This window comes from Biomphalaria glabrata, chromosome 6 (genome assembly GCF_947242115.1).
Source record: "Biomphalaria glabrata chromosome 6, xgBioGlab47.1, whole genome shotgun sequence".
NCBI classification, from domain to species: Eukaryota; Metazoa; Mollusca; class Gastropoda; family Planorbidae; genus Biomphalaria; species Biomphalaria glabrata.
This window is the reverse complement of record NC_074716.1, coordinates 25,419,275-25,439,842: the sequence shown is the minus strand read 5'-3', so window position 1 is coordinate 25,439,842 and position 20,568 is coordinate 25,419,275. Positions and strand designations below refer to the sequence as shown.

The window sequence follows — 20,568 nt, the reverse complement described above, 5'->3', positions numbered from 1 at the left end:
TCGGCCCAGGCATAATCATATTAGGCCTACTATCCAGATCACATTTTCCCATTTAGGTAAAGTTACCTTGCGATCTATAGGGCAGATGATAAAAAAGGTCATTCGTTTCTTTGGTCGACGGTTAACGATGGTGTCACGTGGCCAGCACAACGAATATGTTCACTCCAGCGCGAATTCTTATGTTTTTAAGATACATATGTCCTGCTATGTTTGCAATTCGCTTAGTTTGTAGAAGGGTAGGCCTATGAGCCTGCATGAAGCACGGCATAAAGGTCTAGATTAGTTCGCCACTCTTTCGGAAATTTGTAAAGTCGGTAAAAAAAATAATTAATTAGCCATAAAGACGACACATGAAGGACTCCTTTAATTAGAGAATATTAAATATATTATCACATGTAATGTAAACAATTCTGCAGTTCTCACTGTCTAATTAGGTACCGGCCCGAATGCCAGTTCGCCCCTGCCAACAATGAAAGGTGATATTTTTCGGTGTAATTTAACAGGCTTTAAAATGTTATGTTTCGATATTATTAATTTAAGAAAAAGCTTTATAGCATTTGGACGTTCCTTCAGAAATGAATATCAATTTATTACAACCTAGCACAAACATCCTGCAGACGACATGTGATGATAGTCTATGGCAGGGGTTCTCAACCTGTGGGTCGCGACCCCCTTCGGGGTCGATTGACGATTTGCCAGGGGTCGTTTAAGACCATCGAAATATGGATTGTTTTTGTCTATTCTTCAATTGATGTATGTGTGTGTGTGTTGGGGGGGGGGGTCGCGACAGAGTGGGGGATTCTAAAATGGGGTCGCCGAGCTTAAAAGGTTGAGAAACGCTGGTCTATGGGGTTCGAACTCAGGACCATCGGGGCGACAGTCCGAAGCACCAATAAGCCTTATACCCAGGTACACGATCAGGCAGCCCATTTTGATGTTCAAATTGCATTAATAGCCTATAAGGTTTCAAGAAGAACGTTTTAAAATCGTTTCTAATCAGCTTTCCCCCCCCCCTCCACCAACAGTAGGCCTAATAGTTACACCCCAAAGCAGGTTTATAGATTACAAAAGACAGTGGTTACTAGATCTAGAACAGTGGTTCCCAAACGTTTTTGTCTTGTAGACCCCTTGCTATGTTTTCTGGTTTTCGGTAGACCCCCTGCTCAACTTGCAACTTGCTCAACTTGCACATTTTTTCAAATTCATTAACAAAAAAGTAATTTAAAACTACACAACTACGGATATTGTTTCATATACACATTTATCGTTCTATGAAGTAGTCTTTCCAACATTAAATATTAATTAATTAATTAATATGCCTTAAGTATCATTGTAAAGGTTTCGCAATGAGCAGTTTTGAATCTGCGGAACTGTTTTCATTAACAGGGTCGAAGGCAAGTAACTGGGGCCTAAACTATTAAGCTTCGAGCAGGAAGGGCCCTTTAACCTTGGCTTGCTACCCACCTAGCAGAAGGAAAACTGAATTCAAACCTCTGTTGCCTTGCTACTATACCCAAACATGGGAAAGGTCTCGTGGGTCAACCATAAGGAAATATAAGGAGACGGTGACCATTAGCGCCATGTATTCCTGGACCGTCCCCTCTTTCTCTTTCCTTAGGTCTTCCAGGTTAGGGCGCGCCTTGTTATGTTGGATGCAGGCTTGTGAAGGGTCTGTCCTATCCATCTTCAGCGTTTCTGAAGGATATCTACTTCAATGGGCTGCTGCTTTGTTCTTTGCCACAGTTCGAGAACTTGTCTGGCCAGCGGATTATAAGAATCTTCCTCAGGCAGATATTGATGAATACCTGGATTTTTTTCATGGTGGTGATGGTGGTTCTCCAGGTCTCCTCGATTCGGAAGCAGATGGGCAAGACGTGGGGACAGTTGGAGAGATTCGCCCAGAACCGAGATGCCTGGAGGAAGCTGGTTGGTAACCTATACCCAGAAGGAACCACAGGCATAGATGAGATGAGATGGTGACCATTAGACAGTTTGAAGCACACAGCGCTACATCTTGTCAGACAAAACTGTATTTATGTCTTTTGCAAAGATTTACAAAAGAAGCTTTTAATTTTATAACTCATGCTACCGAAGTGACCTTGAACTGTATATGTTGCTTAAAGAAATTCTTTTAATAATAACAGATGTAGGTTTGTGCAAAACAGCTGGTAGAATTAATGTTTGACCTTTGCTGTTTTCCGTATTTTGCTATAAGTAAAGAAATCTTGCAAAACTCTCACAAACCATCATCTTCTCTATATGATGTCGAACAGAGATTTTGTGGGTCTATTTTGAACTTTGAGTGTTCGAAAGATTTTCAAATCTTAATTTTTGTCAAGGTGACATTGTCTCAGATGATCCTCCAGCGTAACTGGTTCATATCGTCATAAAAAAGTCACTTAGGCAACTGCTTGTTTGACAAGGAAGGAATGAATCCCAATTTAAAATAATTAATGCTGTACTGTCTACATTTCTTTTTTTTTTTTCTAAATATTAGTTAGGCTACATGTAGACAAAATTAAGCTATTTAAATAAATATTGAAATTGATTACAACAATTTTTCATTTGAATAGCAGGATAAATATTTAAATGATTAACGAAGGTACAAATCATATATTAGTGTATGAAATACTTACATTAATGGAATGTGAAAATAAAGTAACTCGACCTGCTTAAATGAAATCTAATATCGTAGACCCCCGTGGACATCTCATAGACCCCCAATTTATTTTTTCACTTTCGTAGACCCCTTGGAGGTCTTCGTAGACCCCTGGGGGTCTATGTAGACCACTTTGGGAATCACTGATCTAGAATCTAGGGCTATATGATATGTTTAGTAGGGGAGGGGAATATGTTGGAGTTTCCGCCCTTGGATTTTGCCCCGGAATAGGGGTGCTAGCAACCAAAGCGTCAGTAGCTACTTCATTTCAAGTATTATATTTCTTCTAATAATAGCATAAGGCCTGTGCCTGTAGATCTAGATGTCTAGATCTCTGATTTGATAAACGATTTCTATGTCAAGACGCAAACATGCGTCCTGTTTCAGGACTTACACAGTTTTCTAGATCCGTGTGCTTCATAGATCTTTCTGGAGCTATTCTATTTATTTATTATTATTATATGTAAAGAATAATGATCCATAATCCATGTGTTGTGGATTATAGCTATAAATAATATTATACTTTACTAAAATTCTTATATCTATTTATTACTTTATTTATCTCAATAATACTATTTTTTTTAAACTGCTGATCAGTCTTTTATAGTACAGTACTTTTGCTAGTTATTATAGGCGTGATCTCAAGTGCTTTTAAAATATATTAGTTTTTGTTAGTTCAAATATGTACATAGACAGTATACTTTAAAATTATGCTTGATCTAAGGCAAGATAACTACATATATTTTGACATAATAAACTAGCTTGAATTACAAAACTAATCATGCCAATATTTCGTTTTTACTTATTTTCTTGATCACTGGACATATAGGGCTTATATTCATTTAGGCTATCGAGAAGATAACTTTTAATTAAAAAAAAAAAAAAAAGAAAGAAATGCATTTCAATTAAAGTCTTCAATCTGTAGACACCATTGTTTACCCTCAAGGAGATACACAGCCAGACTACATTCCTGACCAAAGCAGACTAGGATATAAAACCATAGTGCTTAAATTTAAAACAATGTCACAGTTCAGGTGCACAGCAGATATTGTATTTGATGAGCTAGATTTAAAACCAGGACAGATTTGCAATGTGCACTTAAAACAATATTCAGAAACATGCAATTTTCTACAGTATCTGAAGCCACTTACTCCAGAGAAGCCTTATTTCTATGCTCAAATCAAAAGTCTAAGTAAGAATGTTTATCATCATGGTTTGTCAAGAATAATATTTTATTTGTTTTACATTAGAGTTTTACTTAAAATAATTCTCAACTTTTAAAATGCACAATATAAACAAGAAATTTTAATATTATTTCTTTATTTTCTATTAAAATTGCAATGATGTACTTTTACAGCTTTACATTAATTAAGTTATAAGTACGGTAACATTATGTAACATGAAATGGACGTTTGATAAACAACTACTTCATCAAAGGTATCATAGACAGGGCATTCCTATAAATAAAAAAATCCAGTTCCCTCTAAAAAATTGGGCTACAAGGCTTTCTTTTTCCAAAAATAAGTAGTAATATTGGAAAGTTAATAAGTTTTAACAGAAATGCAACTCTTTTCTTCTTCATAGATGAAGAAAGTTCTACAGCAAAATTAACATTCTTTGTTGTTGTTTTTTTTTTTGGTCCACCAATTTAAGGTTTTCTCTATGGAACATTTCAATCTGTAAGGCATCTCAAATTAAACCCTTATATTTTTCTGCATTATTCCATCATGCATGCCATTTCTGCTAAATATTTACTAAATTAACCATAATTTTATAAATAAAATAACATATATTATAAAAAATAAATTTGAACTTTTGCTTATTTTTTAAGTGACACAATCTTGTGAAATTTTTTTTAGATGCAAATAGCAAGATAACATTAGGCATTGCAGGACCAGATATTGCTCCTGAGGCACAACCTGGGAACTGGCTTGACTCTGTTGGTTACCAAAGTGACACAGGTCAATGCTATACATGCCATCAGCGGAATGCCAATACCATAGGTGAAAAATTTGGTGTTGGTAAGTGCTATATGGATATTTAAAAATAATTATTTTACATAAATGTTTTCCAGTTAAACCCATCACACCTATTGAACAGGTGTGGGTTATGTACTTTCAGTGTGTCATTTTTTTTTTTTTTAAACTTCTAAAAAGCTAAAGAAAGTTTATTTAGGTTAAAGGGAGCTAAGAGTGCACTAATTTACTGATAAAAAATTTACAACAGTAATAAAAAAAAAACTATTGGCAACTATTAGGTAGCTGTACACAAGGAGGGACTGCTTAAATAGGCATCTGGCCAAAATGCTTGGTGGGCCAGTGGGTTGATGTAGAAAGTGTTGCTTGGAAAATTTAATAATGGGTAAGGCCAATAATACCCTCAATGATTTTATTCCCTTTTAAAGACGCCCACAGAAGGTCTGCACTGGCCCTCGCATTACTATTTCTAATAGTTCGTTTACACTTTACAATGTAAATACTATTTCAACAAATTTTCCTTAAAAATGTAATAGATTATATCCACATATTATGCTTCTGGTGAGCTCTGAGGTCTTTTGCAGAGAATTTTTTAAGCAATTAACTAACAATATAGGGCCTCTTATTTCATAAATTCATATACAATTTTCATGAATGTTAACACAGAAGGATCATAATAAAGTAATTCAAAATAATTAAGGCTGTGTCTGTAGGGCTATGCATAAAGGTTTAATATATTCTACCAGCCTACAAAGCTACACATGCATGTGTTAAGTTTTTATGCATTTTAAAACTTTTACATATTATAAGGACAGGTACAAATTAATTCCATCATCATCATAGGTCATGGAATTTGTGTGCTGGATCATATGATAGTGCCTGGGATAATTTTATGTCCAGTCCACTTGTGGTTGTACATATACAGCTATTTAAATTAATACACTTCATTCAAGTTTATTGGACCATACCGAAATTTCATTTTAAAAGATTAATGATAGCATATAGGTCACAGCTGTGACTGCATAGCCATGGGAAATACTGCATTCCTCATTAATCTTTGGACTTGAAGACAAGCCTTGTTTTATATATATTTCTGATCTAGTCTTGCTTTCATATGCTGTATGTGTGATCCACACATTTTTTGTAGTGATTGTCAGATTTACCTGATTGTTTTACCTTCATTACCATTTGTATGACAGCAATAAATATGGTACAATTTTATTTCAATATAACCTATACTTTCTCATTCAAAATCAGAAAGTTAGTACTTTTTAAATCATTTTTATTTTAATTATATATATATATATATATATATATATATATATATATATATATATATATATATATCACTTATGGTCAATCTTTTATAATCTTTGTTTCATAGCCTTTATTTGTTAACATTGCTTTCCATTATGGTAAATAACTAACCAAAGGTACAATGTTTTTATCAAAGGACACACTTTAAGCTTCTTTTTCAGCTAATGTAATTAGTGTAAATCTTTATTCCACAGGAATCTGTAAAAATTATTTGATATTTTTATAATATATGTATGAAAAAAAAATGATCAAAATATAAAGCTCATAGTATAATACAATGAAGATAAATAGGAATTCAATTATACTTTTTTTTATTTTATAAAGAAATTTAAACTTTACAAGATTAAAGAAGAATTTAACAAATTTCTTTAAAAATTAATTTTTAATTTATAAAAAGTTCCAAAATTTGTCATTCTCCTGGAAGCAGTCTTTAACTAACAGCAACTGCTGTCCCTATCTAAAACTAAATAGAGAACTAAGATTATCTTCTTTTTACAGGATTTTAAAATCCAGATCAACAAATAAGCTCATGCAGTAAACGACATCTTTTGAACGGACCATTATTTAAAAAAACAAACAAGTCATGTGTTAGAAATCCCCAAGAAATTTTGATGATCTAGTTTCTACTAATACTTCTATTAATGCCCTACTTGAGTGATTGGCCCATGTGTCTAGACAGCATAGTTTTCAATGGTGCATCTTTGTTGAGAGAAATACGTAACTGACTTAAGTGCTTTTTGCTGCCTTCAAATGAGAGTTTGGCAGAATAATTCTCCTCTCCCCCTCTCCCAGGCAGGGAATCTTTGAATCTTTCTGTATTACCCTGTGACCTGGGAGTTGCTTAGAAAGCATCTACAACCACTAGAAAGATTCCAGCAAATATAAATTATGGGCATTAGATGGCATCCATTATAATAGTGATTTGAAGATCAATTAGCTCATAGTATAGTATAGAAGCAATATTTATTGAATTCTGGGGGTGGGGCACACCTATGCTCTGCCTTAGGATGGTTGACCCCATGCCAAAGCCAACTAAAGAACTTTACAAGTAACCATCTAAGAAAGGCACAGATAACAAAAACAAAATGAATTGACTTTAGTGGACAGTTGACTTATCTACAAGAGATGTGGCAAAATATTAGACGTTGCAAAAGAAAATGATACAAATATCATTTTAATATATATATACCTACACACATTACTTTTATTTGCATCTATTTGCACCAATTGCTTTCAATATCAAAACTGCAAATGACATCTAATATGTTTTTACATAGGATCATATTTCTGCTGATAGTAGTAGTAATTAAGTACTTTAAAACTTTAAAGATTCTTACTTAAAATTGTATAAACATCAGAAAGTATTAGGTATTACAAGTTACAAATAAAGTACAAGTAGACTAAATCTATAAGGAGATTTAAAACATAAATAGGCTATTATGATTTTCTTTATATGACAAATCAAAGCATTTACCAGGGTACATATAAATGTTCATGTAGTAAATGAAATTATTATAAGAATTAAATAAATACTGAACTTTTAATTCTTTCTCTCCAGGAGATTTGTTTGGTGTTCTTGTTAATTATTTTGGAGACAAAAAGTCAACTGTGATATTTATTAAAAATGGTTCCCCTGTAGCAACCAGGTATTTAGCCTAATAAATAATAATAATAATTAATTGGCTACCTTTTATAGGCTACTTTTTGCCCAACAATTTAATTCTGTGAAAAATACCAGACTACTTTAAAAGCTGTTTAAAAAAATGCCTTCCTACTCTTAAGAACTCCATAATTTTGTAAAAAATGTTATTTTTAAATAAATGCTTAAAAACTTAAAAAAGAATAAGTACAATCTACAGTATTGTTGCTGCCAATTTAATCATTCACATTTTTAACCTTCTAAACAGATACCATTTTGAGTCTGATCAGAGTCGTTTCCTGCCAACTGTTTCATTAGAAAATGGTCCAATAGATTTAATCTTAATGTTACCAGAAGCAACAATGAGTATACCCAGTTATAGTTTGGTAAAGATAAATATTTGTCTGATAGTCTGTTTCAAGTAGTTTATCAACAAAAACTAACATCATTTCCTAATAAATTTAAAAATGTGTTCTTTTCTTTTTTTTTTTTAGAAAAATATGTTACACTGGATCCATCCACCAACAATAAAATATGATGCATACAAAAATATGTTCATTTGTACAGAAAATTCTGAAAATCATGAAGAGCTAACTATTCAAAGTCCCCAACCTTTGACCTTAGGTAGGCCATATATGTCTACATGTGTATTGTTGACTGATTTTTCCGTGTTTTTTGTTTTTGTTTTAGAATAATGTATTGTTTTCTCTAAACTTTATTATAAACATTACATTTGCTGATGTTTATAAAAATTGTACATAATTGAAAACATTTGTGATGCTTTTGTACACTAAGAGCTTCTTTTTCTTATTCAGACATTCACCATTATGAGGTTATTATTCAGGAGATGGATTCTGGGTCTACATGTCCCTCAATATCATTAGCATCTTGCAGTCCAAAGGTTCCTTCTTCTGCCTCATCACTGCTACAAGATTACATTAGATTTGATTTAAGTCCAGAGAGTAAGACATATATAGGATATAATATATATATATACATACTTACAGTGCTTTTTTTTGTGATGGTACCAGCACCTTTTTCAATGTGGGGAAAAACTTATTACTTTTCTTGTATTTTAACATTTATTATTAACTTATTAATAGTTAAAAATTAGGCAATCCATCACTGAGTACCTATTTTTTTTTTACAAAAAAAAAGGATATAATAATTTTAAAAAAGTTTGGTTTCAGAATATTACAATTAGTAATTGCACCTAAAATTAGCAAGCTACAAATCAAGGTGAAATCTGATTCTCAAAAGCTTTTCTAATTTTTAATATCTAAATGTAACAGATGGATGAATGGTCAGAATGATCACATATAGGTTACTAATAGTAGCTTTTCCAATTATGGAGGCTGCAAAAAAAAAAGTGATAATAGAAACACATACCTTATTTTTTGTATCCATAAGATATACCTATATTAAAAAAAGTAATATTCTAAATGAAATGTGGGCTCTAGTATTTATATAATAGTCACCAAAAACACAATGGCCTACAAAATAGCATATTTCACTACCTTTAGGTACCTTAATTTTCTACATGTTAAATTCAATAATTTTCTTTTAGTAGTTTTTCATCATAGAAGACTTGAATTGAAATAAATTTACCAATAAAAACCATTCATCAATTGTTTGTAAAGTTGTGTAAATTAAGTTATTTACTTTGTTTTTACTTCAGTGTATATCACATATACCAGGTAGCTATTGAAACTTTTTTTTTTTTCATTTATTTTTAGTTCGCCAGTCTCCAATAGGTGTGAGATTAGGCTGGGGTGTACATTATGACCCAGATGCTTGCCATCTAAGCAATTTTAATCCCAAGCAAGAGCAGTTGGTTTACTGCTATGTTACAGCTAATTCAGAAGTTATTTCTGGCAAAATGATGATGCAACCAGAGGGTGGTTTTTATCCAGTTGTAATTCTAAACAAAGAAGGTAAATTGTTTTTCTCAAACTTTTTTTTTCTTAGCTAGTCTTGCTTTCATATGCCATATGTGTGATCCACACATTTTTTGTAGTGATTGTCAGTGTTACATGATTGTTTTACCTTCATTACCATTTGTATGACATCAATAAATATAGTACAATTTTATTTCTATATAACCTATACTTTCTCATTCAAAATCGGAAGGTTAGTATTTTTTAAATCATTTTTATTTTGTTTAATTTTTATGTTAACCAATGAAACGATACTAGAAGCTGACTTTCTTAATGAGTTAAATGTGTTCTTGAAGCTATAAAGAAGGACCATGATGCATGGGTTTCCTTAGTCATGAAAACACTGAACTCAACCTTAATCTTCAAAATTGAAGACATTGCCATTATTATTATTATGATGCAAGTGCATGAGCCACCATTGGCCTCTTTATCTAAAAATGCTAAGAGTGCAAAACATCCTTTGTTTTTAATACAGAAGGAGTCATAAATAAACTACTTTGAACTGGTTTAGATCAAGGCAGTAAATTTGTAGAAACATTCAAATTGCAACAAATTTTGCTAGATAGTTATGGATTTCAGTTAAATATCTAAGACATGCTGTCAGGTTTTTCTGGTTTAATATTTTGATATTAATAAGTGTAATTTTATAATAATAATTATATGATGGTCCCTAGTTTCAGCCTGACAATTATGCCATTCACACACTGTCTCACTGTATGTTTATATACAATGAGAATGATGGAAATGATTGATAGAATGATGATATATCTTGGTGTTCAATAATAAAAAAAATCCACATTACAATTCAAAAATCCACAACAAAATTCATTAGGGTACAGAATAATAGGCCTACAAATAAGGACCTTGCTAATGCTGGAAACTTGTCAACATGGTTTCATAGCAGAACATACACTGACAGTAAGAGATTCCAATAATTCTAATGGCAATGGAGTAAGTACATCTGGCATTAACTCTACTGTACTGGTAAATGACACTTCAACGCTGTCAATGAACACCAATGCTAACAATGACACTCAAAAGACTGTAACAGACACTTCTAAGCAGTTAATACAACACCCACACTGGCAATGTAATCTTAGTCCAGTAATACAACACCTACACTGGCACCCTATCAAAAATAAACACAAAACTCAACGTCTACTTCAAGACTAGAAATAGTAAATAAAACCTCATAGAAAATATAATAAGGATATAACAAACAAAGTAATTCACCCTAAACAGGGGTCCAAAAATCTTACAAAATAATAAGTCCATGGGAATGGTACCAAAGCTGTCCACTAGTTTAAACAAGCAGAAAATCTTTTACGGACCAAACACACGGTCTGTATCAGTTAACTTCAGAGTGTGAACTGTCTCATGATCAGAGAATGACCAATAAACGTCACCGGACTTTTTATGACATAGCAAGCAAATCAAAACAAACAAAAGGCACTCTCCCCCCTCCCCCTTACAAGGTATATTAGTAGAGAAAAAAAATCTACCAGAGTAGGGAGAAAGAAAAATACACTGTTCAAATTACTCATGACACATATGTTACTGGTACATACATTTTGCTTCATATAAACATTTGATAAACAATTGTTGTCAGTGCTAAAATCTTACAGTATGATAAAAAAAAAATACTTTACAGCAGCAAAGGTTATCATTCAAGTGGACAACAATGCTAAGCCTGTAACTCTCACACAGAAGCTTGATGAACATTTTAGAAATGAAATTGTAAAGGCCAAACAATTGTTAAATATTGAAAATGCCCAAAAAGGTAAACAAATAATTTAAAAAATATATTATTGTTTGAATTTAAATTAATTCTTTTTTTAAAATCTTACAATCTTTTTTTTTTTTAACTACTTATGGATGCAACAGATATAAAGATATCTATGTTTAGAATGTCTGCTGCTATAGATGTGACAATTACAGAGGACTTTTGCAGACTGCATTTACCAAAAGATAAACCTGGCATTCATGTAGTTCAATTCTTAAAAACTCTCAATGAAGAAAACAGTTTTTATCTTGTCCGTGTTAATGAATTGAGTAAGTATTAACAAATCCTAAATACTGAAAAAAATGTATATCATTGTCAACAGGTTTTTAAAAAGATGAGTACAACAGTTTAGAAAACTAGAGTGTAAAATACATTCATACTTATCAAAAAGTAGCAAAAGTAACAGTTTGATGGTAATAAGAGCAAAAAGTCTTCTTTTCATCATTTGATAACAAAATAAGAAAAAATAAAACAAACAACACATTATAACTTGAACAAAATACATTTTTATATGCCTATAATTTAATTAGCCTACTTATTTCACTGGTTAGAAAATTAAACGTTTTATATAATGAATAAACATTACCGGTATTAATAAAGGCTTTCTCAAATCTCTTTTTCTCTTGTTGATGTCAAAATAAAATTCTACACTTTTATATGTTATAAAGATGAGAATTCCAGTATTGGTATTGGAGTGGCAGGCAAAGATTTTCCATTAAACAAATTTCCTGGTAAAATAAAACCATCTGTTGGATGGGCTTCAAAAGATGGCAAGTTATACAGAAACTCCAGAAACGATGGGAATTTACCTGGAGAGATCTACCAGAAAGGTAATTTCTCTAATGATAAAATATTAGCTTAATTTTTAAAGAAAAAAAATCTTTAAAATTTTTATTGTTTTTAAAAAATCTTATAAAAAAATTTAGGGGACTTAATTGGAGTGGAGATGGAAGCATTTGCCAAAGAAATGTCAGTGGCACTTTTTACCAAGAACTTACGTCCAGTTGGCACAGCTTATTACACACAGTCTGACAGAAGCTCATTTTTACCTACTTTAGCTTTGTGCGGCAATGGATGTGAAGTAATATTGGAAGTTCATTGGCAGAACACAATGAGAGGACCACCAATTTTCAGTGTGGTAAATTGTAGCTTAATTTACTCTTAAGATCACTGGTTTGAAAGTTCTATGAATTGTCAACAGTGAATTAATAAAACTTTCTTGTAAATGTGACTCACTTTGGCAAAGAAGAAACACGCTATATCTAACCAATTAAAAAAATAAAGGTTTTGTGAGTCAAAGAATCCAAAAGACCTACAATTGATTTTAAGGATTGGAATAGATTATTATATGTGAGTGTTTGATTAAGAAATTCAAATGCAATTTATCTTTTTTCTTTTTCTACTTTAATATGCTTACTGTGCTGTACTTGCATTAGAAAGGATATCTTGGAGGTTTCCATGCTGCCTTTTGGCACTTAGGAATCCCAACTTAGGTCAAGTTAAATCTAAAAAAAATACATGTCTGGTCTCCATCTAGATTTGAATTCCACTTTCTCAATTACATAGCCAAATGGTTTATTCTTTCAATTGATATTAACACTAATATCTTTCACAATAAAATTAAAAAAAAATAAAATCTAAGAATGTTTTAAACTTTAACATAAAAAAAACTATTGCAGGTGAACTTGGAACATTGGTGCCTTCCACCTGGTGCCAAAGTAGATTCTAGTCAAAATAAAGTAATAGTAAAAGATCATGAGCTTCCAGTATGTATACAAGCACCTTATAGTTTACATAAAGGTAAGAAAATATTTTAATAGGCATTAGGCATTATATTTGAAGTTTCCTAGTAGGCCTACTGTTCCCTGAAGGAACATCTTTGCAAGCCCAGAGAACCTTGTGATATGACCCTAAGGCATTGAAGTTCCTCCAACTACAACTAAGATTTGGAGGTCAAATTACCATTGTGATCCTGTTTTGAAACTTCTCATTTGTGATGCATTTTTGTAGGTATCTTTCTAAAGTATCTCAATTCCATTGCAAGGATTCTCCTCTCTAGTTCTGCAGTTAGCGTCCAAGATTCACTAACATACAAGAATGTGGCCATGACCAAGGAGCACATCAGAGACAGAGAAAGCTGTGTAAATACAACATTAAAGAATGGATGGGCCTGTCATTGAAAAAGATTCTAACAAAGGCAAGAGACAGGATTGGAGAAAGACAGTCGACATATCCTAAAAATATCCTTTGTGGTGCCATAATAGTTTAACAGACTAAGGAATTAATGAAGGTGATCTTTGAATTTAAAGATTAATGAAGTCTGCAGCATTTTAGAGATCTACACATTTTGCTACATTTGAAGTAGATAAAGTCATTGTTATGGGTTGATTTACATTCTCTTTTTGTAATCCCCACTTTGCACATTTTTTTGGGTCTTAGAGGATGTTCTACAGTCTTTGTGTAGTGGAGTGGATATCTTTTTAGAAAACACCGGCCACCCCGATATCCACGTGACCCTTCACCCTAGATGGCACCTTGTGTCCGCGCATGACAAGGCAGACCAACGTGGGCACTGTCCATTCGACCGGCATCTCTTGTCGCTGTAGTGTCCGTATGTTACTGGACCTACGTCGTCTCCACTCCCTGTTTGTGTCTGGTTCTACACCATGTGTTTATGTATGGCTGCAGGTCTTTAATGCATAATAAACAGTTGGAATCGTCCTACGAGTTCCTTTCATCATTTAGAATTTAGTTGTCTTCTGTGCCAAACCCACCACAGAAACTTGGTAGCACAAGTGGGGTCAGGAAGAGAGACTACACTGTGGGATCAGAAGACGTCTCAGAATCTGCTTCCTGACAACCGAAACTAAGAAAGTGACAACCAGACGTAGATGTCTACAAGTAACAGTTTTCTTTCCCGTTTCTGTACTTTCAAATATTTTCTATTTTTGTTTTCTTCTTTTTGTTTCAGGGTAGGTAGATTTAGTTTTAGTTAGTTTTTAAGATAATTTGCTTATATTTTCTTAATTGTGATTTTACTTAGCTTGAAAATTGTTTCTGTTGAGATAAATTTAGTTATTAGGTTACTATTATTGTTAGAGTTTCTTAAGACCTGCAGCCAGATGGAGAGAAATATGGTGGAACCTAGTTCAGTGAAGGGGAGAGACGTGGGTCCCACGTGCAGTGGAGGAGAGCCGGAGGGAATGGAACGTGTCACTAAGGGGATGTTGACTCGACTACAAGCTGAACTTGAGGCGTTGAAGCTGGCCTGTCAGCGCCCTCACTACATTATAGAACCTGCTAGAAAAATGAGACAGTGCAGCGGGGATGGCAGAAATGTTGAGGTTTCAATTGAAGATTTCGTCAGAGAAATAAGAGATCTATGGGAGCTCCGGCCTTACCTCTCGCCTCAAGAGAAGACTGCAACCATCCTTGAGAACATAAGTGGTCCAGCTAGAGTAGAGGTAGATCTTCAGCCACCTCATATCAGAAGTGATCCAGAAGCTCTGCTCGATGCACTTACCTCTGCGTTTGAAGTAGTTATACCGGTGCGAGAGGCAGAGATTACATTTCTGATGTCGCAGCAAAGAAGAAGTGAGTCACTGCTCGAATTCTCTCGACGACTATTTAAGGAGTTCACAACGGCCATCAGGCAAGAACAAAGAGAAGGAATAGATTGCTTCAAGGAGGAAAGATTGAGGGACCAATATGCCTACGGAGTCAGAGATCCAGAACTTCGCAGAGAGCTGTTTAGGTTCATAGCGCAACATCCCCAGATAAGTTTTCAAAGTCTACGAAACTATGCATTCAAGTTGGAGAACCAGAACAAAGATGCAGCTCGAGCCCAAGAGCAGTGGTCTGAGGTTCTCTTAGCAAAATTGGCCAAGTTAGAGAAGCAACTTGAAGAGATAAAGGGGTCAGGCTATAACATTCTGCTAAGTTCAACTAACGCTAACTCACTCTCTAGTCAACAACACCAGGGGTCTGGTTATAACAGTCTACCAAGCTCAACTAACCCACTTTCTAGTCAACCACATAGTCAACGCAGACCAACACAAAGACACACGAAACATAGCAACCAAAACAGAATTCGACCAACAGCACCGCCGGGTCTTGTGTGGTCAAGGACGAAGAGAGGATTCTTCCCATACACTGATGATGGATCACCAGTCTGCACCCAGTGCTGGGAAGTTGGACATGTAAGGCGTCACTGTCAGCAATCACCACAACTCACAGCTGAGGTTCAATCTGTGTGCAATAGTGAACCCATTGTTTCACAGCCAACCCACCAAGTAGAACAACGAACCAATGAGCAACAAGCTGATGCAATGTACAGTACAGATGCAAGTCACTCAATTCAAACATCGAGAAATAGAAACTTTAACTCTGGGCAGCCAAACAAGAACAGGCATAACAGAGTCCGGAGGCCAGATAGACAAAGAAGAAACTACAAGCATTTTAACCAGCCACAAAGACGATTTCGCTCACTGCTCCCTGTCACACTTTCTACAGCTTCCCAGACATTATGTTTAGAGAAAGACAGACCACTCTGTATGACCGATGGAACCAGCACGTTACAAACTGGAAAGATGCTTGTCGTTCCAGAAGACACTGACAAGAAACAGTTGTTTCAGTTTTCAAAAACCTACTAGGCTGAACGCCCAGGGACGGGTCATTTCAAGCTAGGGGCTCTGTAGTGGAGTGGATATCTTTTTAGAAAACACCGGCCACCCTGATATCCACGTGACCCTTCACCCTAGATGGCATCTTGTGTCCGCGCATGACAAGGCAGACCAACGTGGGCACTGTCCATTCGACCGGCATCTCTTGTCGCTGTAGTGTCCGTATGTTACTGGACCTACGTCGTCTCCACTCCCTGTTTGTGTCTGGTTCTAAACCATGTGTTTATGTATGGCTGCAGGTCTTTAATGCATAATAAACAGTTGGAATCGTCCTACGAGTTCCTTTCATCATTTAGAATTTAGTTGTCTTCTGTGCCAAACCCACCACATTTGTAAAAGTTATCCAGCTGATCATTTTGAAGTTTGTTGCTATCAAGTGCTCTCAAAATACATAAGAGAAAATTGATGTAAAAACTGTTTTTTTATTCAATTTAATAAAACCTTGTACAAAAACAGTATTTCAATTCCAAATTAACAAAAAAAGGCAATCACAGGTTTTTATTACATTTTATTTTCTTACAAATACTGCTTTTAGAAAAAGAAAACAAAAGCAAAGAAATTTAAAGCAGATTTTTTAACAAGCACATAGAAATATCAAGTATATAATAATTTTTTTACCTTTCTAGGTTACAATCACTTTGAGGTGGAAATAACACACAAGTTGGAAACAAGCTCAGCCCCACCTCCAGCTATAGTTCTGTCCACTGCCACCCCGCTTGACCCACCACCTCTGTCCTGTCTGAAATTAGACTATCTCAGATATTGGCCTGTTAATGATGGTAAGAAGAAATTGTACTTGAACAAACTTCTTTCTAAACATAACTTTGATTAATAAATATACAGCTTTCAACTTCAATGTCGAAACACCAATGAAACAATGATAATTAAACATGACATAACTGACTAAAAATACATTTCTGTGATTTGTCACTTCAACTAGTACATCAGAATCTCTTCAGCTTATACAACTAAACCACCCACTCACCTTAACTCATGATAACATCAGAAACATCTACGTACGGTCCATTAAAAATGACAATTCTATAAAAAATATTTAGATCTTAATATATTTAATTAATTTTTTGGTGTACAGGGGTTGATTGTTCCATACGAGGTTAAAAATATCTTAGTGATAAAAAAAAAAGATTTAGTTCAAAGAAAGGCAAGTTATTTTCATTAAAATTGTATGCTACTTAAAAGGCTTACGAGAAAACACTACATCTACCTGACCTAACCCAAAGGTCTAAAAAGGTAGCAGGTTTTACAGAACATTTTTTTGGTCATAGTTACTATTTTTGTTGAAGATGGTGAGGCTCATCCAGGGTTTGGTTACTAGAATTAAATGAAAAACTGTTATGGCAGATAAGTTCCTCCAACACTAGACTTGGTAGCCAAGCGACTTAATTTTCCTTGAGATTTTTTCTTAAATAAATATAGAAAAATTAAAGAAGAAATAGAATGTAATTGAAGTGCCAAAAAAAGTTTCTTTTAAAAGTATTTTTTACAAAAATGTATCCTTATTTCAGCTTTTTCAACTTGTGATTTAATGAAGGAAAATATTTTAAATTTTAGTTCGACTTTTAATGTACTGTACCTGATAGTATTAGTTTCCATTCTACAGCTTATTGCACTAATTATTTTACTGCTTTCATTGCTCATAATTAAATGTTTGTATTTCTTTTAACTAGGAGGCGTGGTGGCTGAGCGGTAAAGTGCTTGGTTTCTGAACCGGGGGTCCCGGGTTCAAATCCTGGTGAAGAATGGGATTTTAAATTTCGGAATTTTTGGGCGCCTCTGAGTCCACCCAGCTCTAATGGGTACATAACATTAGTTGCGGAAAAGTAAAGGCGGTTGGTCGTTGTGCTGGCTACATGATACCCTCGTTAACCATAGGCCACAGAAACAGTTGATCCTTACATCATCTGCCATACAGACCACAAGGTCTGAAAGGGGAACTTCTACTTTTTTCTTATTCATATAGTTTAACTGGTGTTTTTGTTTCCAGTAATGATGACACTACTAGTAAGAACTGAATGATTGAAAACCAAATGCATTGTTTCAGCAAGTACTCTGGTGAAAGTTGGAGATAAGGTTGGCTGGGGTCTACTTTACCTGGATGATGATGTGCATCACGATGAAGAGCAGCTAGTTATATGTTACCTCACAATCAATCGAAAAATTTTGCTGGTCAGGGTTGTGTCCCAACCACCTGGAGGCTTCTATCCGCTGGTTGTTTTACCACCTCTGTGTATGTATATTGTTTTATACCTGAGTACCTCCCACTAACACAGTCCATCTTACTACCACCATGTCAATGGGGGTTATAGTTTAATTAACTCCATTATCTTAGTTTAATTAAAATTAATGACTTAAGTTGCATACAGGTATATTTAATTTATTGAAAGTGCAGGCTTACCTATTAATGCCATGTACTGGGTATCTCATTTCAGAAATGAAACTATACTAGATTAGAATAATTTATTTCAAATATATATGAATCAATGTGATTTTTTTTTTCCGCTTAGATGATACATAGAAACAAATGATAAACATATTGTATGTACTACCGGTACAAGTTTTATTGTGTAGATTAGATGATTAATTGTCAATAAAAATAACAAGGCAAGCTGTGCAATGACAAAGCTTCAATCAACTCACACACTCTGTCTGGGTGGAAACTTGAACACATTATTTCTTCCACTTTCCATTCTCAGATCAAGCTGAAATGTTGCACAATTATTCATTGTCAATGACACCACATGAAGCAATTAGTTGCAATAAATTAATGTTGTTTTATTTAGAGACAGTAAGGTCTAATAAGCTAAGCCTTATGTATAGTTAAAAAGTTGTTTTCTAAAATTTTTAAACTAGCAATAGACTAAAAAACCTACGTTCATATCTCAGTGGCTAACAAGTTGGCCTTTCATCAAGGAGGTTCAAGTAACTTTTTTTTATTTCCAAGACAGCATTAAAACATTCCTTCCTCCCTACTGGATCATAGCACACTAAGCATGCTAAAAGCATGAAAGTATTTCCCATTGCACACATCTATAATTGTTATTTACCAAAAAACATTCTACTTTTATAAGTACCAGTACTTGGATAGCAAAATATTTTGTTTGTTTAGTTTTGACTGTCACTAGGCTATATTTAAAGTTAATAATTTAGTTTATGGAAAAAATTCACATATAATGTAATTTTAATTTCTTAAAATACAGATTTAATGGGATACGGGTACTAAATTCATTTGACATTCTACATTATAACAGTACCGTACAAATTCAGAACTTCCAATAGTAATTGTAAGTCATGTAACAACAAAGTACTGTCAAATGATTTCTTGGAGAAATGACTCTATTGTTAGCTATTTCTATCATATTAAAATTTAACATGGAAATGGGTGATATAACTAAGAATTATTTTTATAATTGCCTTTCAGTAAATGAAGTGACTCTTGTCTTCTCTGCCACAATTATTAAACAACACCCCATAACTGATAAAGATGTACAAATACTCGTAGAAGAAGCAATGAATTTGATAGAAGCTGAGAAAGAGATTCTTAAAAAGGGAGATGATCCAGCAACAGAATTGGCTGGTCAAAATCTTTTTCGACTCCTACCTAGTGCAGAGCATGAGGAAACAAATGGAGCCATTTTAAAATCAGAATGGGGGCAGGAAAATGTTGTGGACACTAGAGTGGAGAAAAATGTCAAAACCAGTAGAATGTTGACAGTTATAACAGCTCCCAAAACTAAAAATGATAATAAAAATGTCAACAAAAACAACCATAAAAGTTCACAAAGTTGTAGAATAATTTAAGAAAAATAAAATTTCTTATGGCAGCAGCACAAACCTCACTAGGAATACTGGTATCATAAACTTTATCAAGTGTAATAAACATCACAATAGTTGTTTCAAACTATCAGCTTTGTAACGTATTGCTAACTTATGATAATATCAGCATTATAATATTGATATTTTCCTGTATTCTTATGTGCATATTAAACAAGTTGAAAATTCAATTTATTTTGAAACAGATTTTCGCCACAGCTTATCAGTAATTGTATCATTTTACTACATTATAACATTGATAAATGAAATTATTAGTAACATTAACACAAATGATCCAAAGATATTTTTGTTTATGTTGTTATGGTTGGAGTGTTAACATTATGCTATAGAAGAACATATTTATGTCCATTTTTTTTTTTTGCTTTAATGGTACACTATTATCAATGCATTACAATAGGAAATTTGACAAAGATTTCACAAGTAAAAAAATAAAATAAATTCTAATATGTAAGTTTAATGTTGTAAGTTTAATGTGTATGAACTAATGAAGCTGAATTAAAGAATAATGCTAACATTGAAATGGCCCAATCACTAGATAAAAAGAATTAGGGTTTATAATGATGGGGCTTCACTCACTAGAAAGTGTGTACTATTCAGGCTATGAAATATTTTGTTATACTTTGCTGATTCAGCAATAATTACTCAACTGTTATTGTATACACAATTAATGTGATGTTTAGTCTATTTACAAACAAGAAAAATTAAATGTTAAATGTATATTAC

The 20,568-nt window shown here is 33.6% G+C and overlaps 1 protein-coding gene across 7 annotated transcripts; it reads left to right on the top strand.

Moving 5' to 3' along the window:
* Window positions 1-2,938: 2,938 nt before the first annotated feature.
* LOC106063558 (uncharacterized) lies at window positions 2,939-20,567 on the top strand. 7 transcript variants are annotated; one of them, XM_056032368.1, is made up of 16 exons: window positions 2,939-3,122; window positions 3,609-3,851; window positions 4,519-4,680; window positions 7,511-7,598; window positions 7,860-7,977; window positions 8,086-8,215; window positions 8,407-8,553; window positions 9,328-9,525; window positions 11,180-11,308; window positions 11,413-11,580; window positions 11,980-12,141; window positions 12,238-12,449; window positions 12,991-13,111; window positions 16,620-16,772; window positions 18,056-18,241; window positions 19,433-20,567. In XM_056032368.1, exons 2-16 carry the CDS (start codon window positions 3,680-3,682, stop codon window positions 19,810-19,812), a joined length of 2,526 nt encoding a protein of 841 aa, XP_055888343.1. In that variant the 5' UTR covers window positions 2,939-3,122; window positions 3,609-3,679; the 3' UTR covers window positions 19,813-20,567. The 7 variants fall into 7 exon arrangements, with proteins under 7 accessions (XP_055888343.1, XP_055888345.1, XP_055888344.1 ...); XM_056032370.1 differs by having other exon boundaries at window positions 3,606-3,851; XM_056032369.1 differs by having other exon boundaries at window positions 3,585-3,851.
* Window position 20,568: the final 1 nt, after the last annotated feature.

Bases quoted from the DNA above. Each gene is read 5' to 3' on its own strand.
- LOC106063558 (XM_056032368.1), top strand. From the start codon at position 3,680: ATGTCACAGTTCAGGTGCACAGCAGATATTGTATTTGATGAGCTAGAT. The intron at 7,978-8,085 runs GTAAAGATAAAT...TTTTTTTTTTAG, and splicing joins GTATACCCAGTTATAGTTTG to AAAAATATGTTACACTGGAT. The intron at 11,581-11,979 runs GTAAGTATTAAC...TATGTTATAAAG, and splicing joins TGTCCGTGTTAATGAATTGA to ATGAGAATTCCAGTATTGGT.